The following is an 8211-nucleotide window of genomic DNA, read 5'->3' on the forward strand; positions in this document are numbered from 1 at the left end:
GGACATGGTAATTATTTCGGTAAGTTTCTATTTCATTACTGACCTATTTCAATAACCAAAAAAGCCGACAAATTCAAGAAATCTCTCGGATATACCAGTTTCACAGGATCCTATTGGGCAGGAGGTTCTTCAGATAAGGCCTATCTTGCTGTATTTGATGTACATGTTGGCAAACAATTGGAAGTTACTAATTGGGATCACACACTTTCGGATTTCACAGAAGAATCCTTGACGAATTATAATGGACAAGATTATGATTCATTATTTGCAAAAGCAAAGAATGGATTCTTGCTTAATAATGAATTTATAGTGTATAACTCAGCTCAATGCACAATCAAGTTTATGGTTGAAATTAAACAATAGTGAAGATTCTATTAATTAAAAAATGTTATAAAAGAGAAACAAGATGGATTTGAACCACCGACCTTGGGGGTGAGAGCCCCATATTCTCCCCGCTGAACTACTGTTCCTCATGGTAGCTGCCAAAATCTTTAGACACTCAATAAACTGATGATTTTTTCCCTCCAAAAACTGGTTAGATTCATTTTTTGATGTTAAGCATACAAAATTTCCTTCAATCAACCCACTTCAGGAATTGGTTCTGACATCTTGACATTGTGACAAGCCAACCACGTGTCCAAATTTCCAACCATCATTGACATTGTGACAAGCCAACAAAAAAAAATGAGCAAACGTACAACAAGCCATGATCCGCTCAGCAACCAATCAATGGATTTAAAAAAGAAGAAACTCTCCCATCAAGAAAATATCTTCTCAGATGACATTCTTTATGACATTTTGTCATTTCACAAAAATGATTTTCCATTTATTGTAATGAATTGTGCGTTGGTTTCAAAACAGTGGTCAAATGTCATTTTAGAAAGATTGAAAGTGGAATTGAGTTGTGGAAATGACAAGAAAGTGAATGGTCAATTTTTACAAAATGTCGAAACTTTTCACATGAACATCAATGTATTTGTCAAGAGTTTCGAATGTGAAAGGTTTAGTTTGTTTAAACAATTAACAAAGCTTGATATTGCTTATGAATTAGAAGATCCTGATTATTTGGACCATCTAAGAGAACAAGATTATGAAGAATACCAAAAATACCTCCAATTTACTCACAAAATTGGTAAAACGGGAGCAAAATATATTGGTGATCAATTGAGACAGTTGACTTATCTCAATATTGGTAATAATGATATTGGAGATGAAGGAGCCAAGCACATTAGTCAATTGAAACTCTTGACTTTTCTTGATGTTTATGAAAATCGAATTAGCAATGTAGGACTTGTCAATTTCAGTAACGAATTGCAACATTTGACACATCTTAATATCAATTCCAATTATATTTTCTCAGATGATGCAAAATTATTAATTGAAATGAAACAATTAACTCATCTCAATATTGGTGATAATTCTCTTCAAGAGGAAGGTGCCAAATGGATTAGTGAAATGAAGCAATTGAAATATCTCAATATTTCCAGAAACCTTATTAGAAGTGAAGGCATGAAATATATTTGTGAGTTGACAAATTTAACAACTCTCAACGTTTCCCAGAATAGTATAAAAGATAAAGGGATAGAGAAATTACCAAATTTGGAAAAATTGACCGAGCTCAATATTAGTTACAACAATATTAGTAACAAAGGAGCTAAATTGATCAACGAGTTGAAACAATTGACTTTTCTTGATATGGACTGCAATGAAGGAGGTGATATGAAAGGATTCAAAATTACTATTGCACTTAAAAATTGAAATTTATCGTAATCTTTCAGATTAAATACAAAATGCTAATGTAATTTATACGAATTTTATGATTGAATCATGTCAATAAACATGTATATTCAAATATTAATGAATTTACAAATTTCTGTTAATGACCTAGATCAGAATTTCATCCTCTAAAAAAAGAGGTACAAATTTTTTGTAATGATAGATAACCCGTTGTAGTCCAATGGTTAGGACATGTGACTCAGTCCAACAAGACTAAAGTTCTCACAAGATCCTGGTTCAACTCCAGGCAATGGGTATCCAATTATTGCAATCTGTTTCAATTTTTTTTTAACCTTCAGCAAACCTTAAAAGAACTATGCAATTTTCACCCCAACTCCGACCTATTCCTTTCGAATACTGTATCAAGGTCACAATTTCACTCCACTCTTTTCCACTTCGCTCCAAATTAAAAAAATCCAAGATTCTAATTTAGCGCCAAAATCAAATCTAAAAAAATGGCCCACGAGATTTTTGCCAACACGATCGTGTTGAGTGAGGGCAATTCCTTCTTGTCATCGTCCTCGGAGGGGTTGTATAATGTATTGATGCAAAGTGTACAGGCATATAATGGAGGTGGTTTTCCTGGATTACCATTTTTCAATGATACAATGTGTGGGGATTATGCTGTCTTGTCGGCTAGTCTGCCCGATAATATGGATTTGTGTGCTTGGAGAGCTTGGTTATTTGTAAGTTGTTGTTATTGTTGTTTTTAATTGTCATTATCTTTTTATTCAACAATTTTCTTGATGATGATGGATATGTTATTATTATAATATGGAATTATTTTGATGGGTTGAATATGAATAGTTCGTTTTGCTCATCTTTATTCTGACCATTGTATCCGGAATTATACTCACCATCTTATCGTGGGTTGTATTTGCAGTGATCAATTTTTGCAAGTGTTTATTTGGAGGAGATTCAAAGAGAAAGAACTATCAAAGAATTGGTGAAGAACCACTCTCTAGGCACTTCCAAAATAGAGGAGATTCCTTGTTTGATGGAGTGAGCTCTGATGGTCTTGTTACTAGAACTTGTGGACTTTCATATTGTTGTATTGTTTTGTTCTTGTTGGTTGTTTGTCTTGCAGGTATGTTTTCAATAACTAGAATAATTAGATAACTTTATTTTACTATAATATTATTATTTGTAATGGATAATAATTTATTCACACAACAATTAACCTTGCTCATCATGATATGTGAATAATATTTTGGAATTTAATTTTCTGTTGAAATTCTTCATCAAATAACGATATCATATCAACATTTAAATAACAACAACAACAGGTGTTGGTTTCTCTGTAGCTTTCTATGTTGGTCTGGATAGAGCAGCTGATCCATTGATTACTTCATTGGAAAAGGCTAGAAATGCTATCAATGAAACAGCTACCATCATGTCTAACACTACTTATCAATCCAACTTGACTGGATTTGTTGAATACATTCCAAGGATTCAAACTCTTGTACAAGGAGCCATTCAAAATGGTCAGGCCTATTTGGAAAATGCAGTAATTGATAATAATGATAGACTTCATTTGGAATATTTAATTTATGATCAATTGAATGGAGCAACAAAGAGTCTCTATGAAAACTCAACTGAAATCAATGCTCTTGTTCAAAAGTATCAAAATATTGTTTCAAAGAGTTCTATTGATGTTTTCAATTTGGATGACGTATTTAATTATCAAGCTCTGATGCCAAACGGATTGGTTGCCAGAATGTTAATTGCTCACGAAAACCTCGTAGATGCCTTGTCAAACACCAGTTATCTTGTTGAACATTTGAATTATACCAATGAAGTCTTTTCTGGTAACACCTACTCCAAGTGGAATCAAATGTATAGTGAAGTCTTTGTTCCTTTGGCAATCAATGCTCCAACCATTCCAGATCAAATGGGTCAATTCCAAACTGTATTGGACTATTTACTCACCTACTCTGATGGAAATACTGTATTTATTGATTTCCAAATCACGTACATGTCAGTTTTTATTGGTTTCTTTGCAATTGGTATTTGTGTTGCATTGTTTGCTGGTATTGGTCTCACTAGAAGAAGTAATGCCTTGTTGAATATTACATGCTGTTGCAGCTGCTCACTTTTGGTTTGGTTCGTTCTCTTTGCTGCTGTTAACATTGCCGTATCATTGGCTATTGCTCCATATTGTGTTCACAAGGGTGACTTGTTCGATCCAAATAATTTGAAGCATTCTGAACCAGTTAAGGTTCAACCAAGCTCCCTCGGCCTTTCTGACATTAATTCTAATACTCCAAACATTTTTGTTAACAATTATACATTTGTCATTAATGTTACCAGATTCTTTATGAATTGTGGTGGTAAGAATTTCGATCAAGAAGCTGATGCCCAAGAAAATGTTCTCGATGCTATTCAATTGGCTCAACAAGGTCACTATGCCACAGTTGAAGATTACAATCAATTCTTTGATGCCTTCATTTCTGGTATGGAATCATTGAACTTTACTGAGCAAGCTATGAATGTTGCTAATAATGGTCAAACACTCTTCAAAAACATGCTTCTCATCCAACAAGATCTTGCAGCTGTTGGTAATACTCTCCAATCATACGTAACAGCACTTGAAGCTCTCAAGTCACGTGTAAATAACAATACCTTGTATGAAGATTATGAAGCTAACAAGCAAGTAATTACCCAATTCCAAAATGAAATGACTCCACTCTTGAACAAATTGATCCAAGAAGCTCAAACCACTAATGATATTCAATACAATGATGCTCAATCCTATTTCACTGGTACCTCCTATCCTGAATTTTTACAAGGATACCAATTGGGATCTACCTTTATGATTAATTACATTTCCAATTTGCCAGTTGATGCTAATGTTTTGGTTCCTAGTGCTGAAACTGTTGGATTGTTATTGAACGATTTGAAGGATAGAACCACCTGTAGCTTTATGAGTAAGGCTATTGAAGAAGTCAACACAGATCTTTGTGGAGTTATGGGCATTGGTACTCTTGGTAATGCCATTTCTCAAATCCTTGTTTCTCTCTTCTTGTTCCTCTTGATTCCAATTGGAGTTATTTTGGCAAGCAGATTACACAGAGACAAGTATGTCGGCATTAACTAATTTATTATTTTCACAAATTTGAAATAAATCTAAAAAAATCATCTTATTATATAGAAATCTTTTTTAATGAACTAATGGAATTTTGAAAACTTTAGATTATTCATCGTCACTTACAAACTCCAAAAATAGGAACTTTGATTATCTGTGATGATAACACTTTTGATCTGTACAGTTCCTTGTTCACGCAGTTGTGTTCAGTTTCTTATCCACCATACAACAAATTTCCACTCACATAAACTGTCAAAAAATTCTTAAAAAAATTTCAACATCCAACAGACAGTTTCAACACATTCTTGGATACATCATTATTCCATCATCTATTCAATCCCAAGAACATTAGTTTTCTTTCGTCTCTTCAAATACGAAACAACACACTCTTCGCGCGCAAACTTCTTTCAAAAACTACATACAAATTGTTTTGATCATCAAAAAAGAAGCGCGAAAACAAAACCTTCCTCTCTCGAGCTCTCGCTACTTTTTTCATCATCAAAAAGTGATAAGAAACACAAAGCCTCTCCGCTCTACTAATATAACAACAACAACAACAACAACAATAACATCAATCATATAATTATAATTTTATAAATTTTAATAATAATGGGAAATTGTTTTGGAAAACCAAGTCCTCCCAATGATAATTCTCAAAGAGGCAACGACAATAAAACAACAAAAACAGATAATTCAAAAGGACATCATACGAATGGAGGAGTGAATGGTTCACCTTCTAATGCTACTGCTGATCCTAAAGCTACAGATAATGCTGCCGTTGATTTGAAAATATTATTATTGGGAAGTGGTGATAGTGGTAAAAGTAAGTAGTACTTGTTGTTCTTGTTTATTGAAGATTTAATTTCGTATGAACTTTCTAATAATATTATTACTTTAAATTGTATTTTTATACTTAATAATTATAATAATAATATAGGTACCCTTTTCAAACAAATTAAAATTACAGAAACTGGTGGATTTACACATCAAGAAGTTTTACGTTATCAGAGTACTATTTACGGAAATTTAATACATACTATTGATAGTTTGGTGGATCTGCTGAAAGAAAAGGGAAATATTGCTAGATTGCTTCCACAAAACAATGAAAGAGTTTCCAGGNTGAAGGAAGTGACAGGGATGCCACACGACACTATACAGAGGAAATGGCAAATGACATTCAAGAATTGNCCAATGATCCAGATATAATTAATGCTTTTAACAATATGAGATATGAAGCACACGTTTTTGAAGGTTTGTTTTCTTGTATTCACCATTTAATCAATTCTTTCAATTGTAATAACAACAAATTAGGTGCTACATACTTTTTCAAGGATTTAGAGAGATTACGTCCACCAGATTATAAACCAAATGATACTGACATTTTATATTGTAGACAAAAGACAACAGGTATTTCAGATGTCACATTCGAATTTAATACAAAGAAACTTAAAGTTGTTGATGTTGGAGGTCAAAGACCAGAAAGAAGAAAATGGATTAATGCTTATGATGAAGTTGATGCTATTATATTTGTTGCCAGTCTTAGTGATTTTGATCAAAAATGTTATGAAGATGATTTGGTAAGTTTTTTTGCTTTACTTTCAAATTAATTTTACTATATTTATGTATTATAAATATTGATTTATGAATATAAAATAGACTAATAGAATGCAAGAATCAATAGATTTATTTTCAAAAACAATCAATGATGAACGGTTTAGAGATACCCCAATAATACTGCTACTGAACAAGACTGATGTTTTCACACGAAAACTTCAACAAAAATCCATTCGAACCTTGTTTGCTGACGAATATACTGGACCAGATAAATTTGAGGAATCAGTCAAGTTTATTGAGAACAAATACTTGAGTACTAACCGATTCGATCCTAATAGAATTTTCACATTTTGGAGTTGTGCCACACAAACCGATGATATCAAGGAAGTGTTTGGACAAGTCAAAAAGAGACTTTTGGAAGCCAAATTCCCTGAACTCAGAGAATCGCACCCTTCGAATTAAATTAATTTATTTATTACAATAAGCTCATTATTTGTCTCTAAAAGTCATGTATCCAACCACATACAACATTTGAGAATATCCAAATCCATCAGCAATTTCAGAACTAGTCAATGGTGTCAATACTGTCAAAATCCATTGTTCTTGGGGATGTAAAATATTTCTTCTCAACACTGCAATTACCTCATTGGAACCATCCAATTTTACAATTGGCATCTCATAGGAAATGAAATCAATCCTCTGCTGAACCATTGCTCTATTCGCTCCCTTTGCATCTCTCAAATAATAAGTCTTGACTCCAGAGTTAACTTGTAATTTTATAGAACCACCAAAAATTCCCTGATCTGCACTATTCAATCCAACAATGGAACTCACACTAGGAACACAACTAGCTGAATTATCATAATGTCCAATCTGAATCGTATCAGATAGAGTAAAATAAGAACCCATTGCAAATGAAATTCCCTTTCCATCATTCCAAATAAAATCCATCATTGTGGGGACACTCCAAGTTCTCAATTGTAAACTTCCAATGCTTTGTTTTGTGTATTGAGAGAGTTTTCCAGATGATAGTAATGAAATAATTGAATCACCACTCAAATCATTGTATTTTTCAATGACAAATTGACCTTGTGAAAACATGTCTCTTGTCATGACAAAACTGTCATTAGTAGAAAGAGTTTCAATACTTGAAAGTGTAGTTAAATAATTAGAATTATAAACAAAACAATTTTTAGGTGCCTTGCTTGAAATTGCTCCTAAAACAATGACAACTGCCAATGTCACTGATAATAAAGTTGACACCAAGAAGGATGCAAATGAATATCCGATCATTGTACAGTTATGCTTTTCATCTTCATCAGAAATAAATTTAATTATGTTATCTGGACTGCTGTTAGAAGGTGGAGATGGATTACTGACTTGTCTCGTGTGATGTGTTGACGTTGGGTGATGGTGTGAGTGGTGCGAGTGATGATGGTGAGTTGGACCTGAATTTCCTCTTGTTCTGGTGTGATTGGGAGGATGCAGTGGATTTACATGTAATTGTGGCATTTTTTTTGAGTTTCGAATAATGAGAATTTGCTTTCCATTTTAGTGTGGTTACTAATTATGATTATTAATTGAATTGTACGACAATCTTTCCTTATTGTTGATTTATAGCAACTTTAATTTTCAATTGAAAAATATTTGTAAACTAATTCAAAAAAGTGTTAGAAAGTATCAATTTTAATCTTATATTCTCCTTCTTGACCCATAGTCCAAACAACTGTATAAGGAGCTTCAATTTCTCCACCAGAACTTTACCCAATTTATAAATTGTTGATTCGTCAATTCTT

The 8211-nt window shown here is 32.9% G+C and overlaps 5 protein-coding genes and 2 non-coding genes across 7 annotated transcripts in view; 5 read left to right on the forward strand and 2 right to left on the reverse strand.

Moving 5' to 3' along the window:
• Window positions 1-363, forward strand: part of NAEGRDRAFT_71489 (uncharacterized protein) — a gene marked incomplete at both ends in the record, with an annotated part of 698 nt that extends 335 nt beyond the window's left edge. The window contains one exon of the mRNA XM_002673254.1: window positions 65-363. Coding sequence (XP_002673300.1) covers window positions 65-363 — 299 coding nt within the window. The remainder of the gene's footprint in view (window positions 1-64) is intronic.
• A 34-nt stretch (window positions 364-397) lies between these two features.
• On the reverse strand, window positions 398-470 carry NAEGRDRAFT_t529. Its single transcript has one exon. It is a non-coding gene; the product is annotated as a tRNA-Glu (tRNA).
• A 214-nt stretch (window positions 471-684) lies between these two features.
• NAEGRDRAFT_71490 (uncharacterized protein) lies at window positions 685-1758 on the forward strand (the record flags this gene model as incomplete). The annotated part of the gene is made up of 1 exon (XM_002673255.1): window positions 685-1758. One exon carries the CDS (start codon window positions 685-687, stop codon window positions 1756-1758), a length of 1074 nt encoding a protein of 357 aa, XP_002673301.1.
• Window positions 1759-1943: 185 nt separating this feature from the next.
• Window positions 1944-2032, forward strand: NAEGRDRAFT_t522. The gene has a single exon. It is a non-coding gene; the product is annotated as a tRNA-Leu (tRNA).
• A 199-nt stretch (window positions 2033-2231) lies between these two features.
• NAEGRDRAFT_80948 (uncharacterized protein) lies at window positions 2232-4920 on the forward strand (the record flags this gene model as incomplete). Its single annotated transcript, XM_002673256.1, has 3 exons — window positions 2232-2462; window positions 2584-2863; window positions 3063-4920. 3 exons carry the CDS (start codon window positions 2232-2234, stop codon window positions 4871-4873), a joined length of 2322 nt encoding a protein of 773 aa, XP_002673302.1. The 3' UTR covers window positions 4874-4920.
• A 505-nt stretch (window positions 4921-5425) lies between these two features.
• NAEGRDRAFT_80949 (G protein alpha subunit) lies at window positions 5426-6468 on the forward strand (the record flags this gene model as incomplete). Its single annotated transcript, XM_002673257.1, has 4 exons — window positions 5426-5684; window positions 5799-5911; window positions 5971-6112; window positions 6173-6468. Exons 1-4 carry the CDS (start codon window positions 5471-5473, stop codon window positions 6466-6468), a joined length of 765 nt encoding a protein of 254 aa, XP_002673303.1. The 5' UTR covers window positions 5426-5470.
• Window positions 6469-7749: 1281 nt separating this feature from the next.
• The window catches only part of NAEGRDRAFT_51615 (uncharacterized protein), a gene marked incomplete at both ends in the record, with an annotated part of 1685 nt that continues 1223 nt past the window's right edge, over window positions 7750-8211 (reverse strand). The window contains one exon of the mRNA XM_002673324.1: window positions 7750-7880. Coding sequence (XP_002673370.1) covers window positions 7750-7880 — 131 coding nt within the window. The remainder of the gene's footprint in view (window positions 7881-8211) is intronic.

The sequence above is a fragment of the Naegleria gruberi genome (genome assembly GCF_000004985.1).
Source record: "Naegleria gruberi genomic scaffold NAEGRscaffold_47, whole genome shotgun sequence".
In the NCBI taxonomy this organism is placed as follows: Eukaryota; Heterolobosea; class Eutetramitea; order Acrasida; family Naegleriidae; genus Naegleria; species Naegleria gruberi.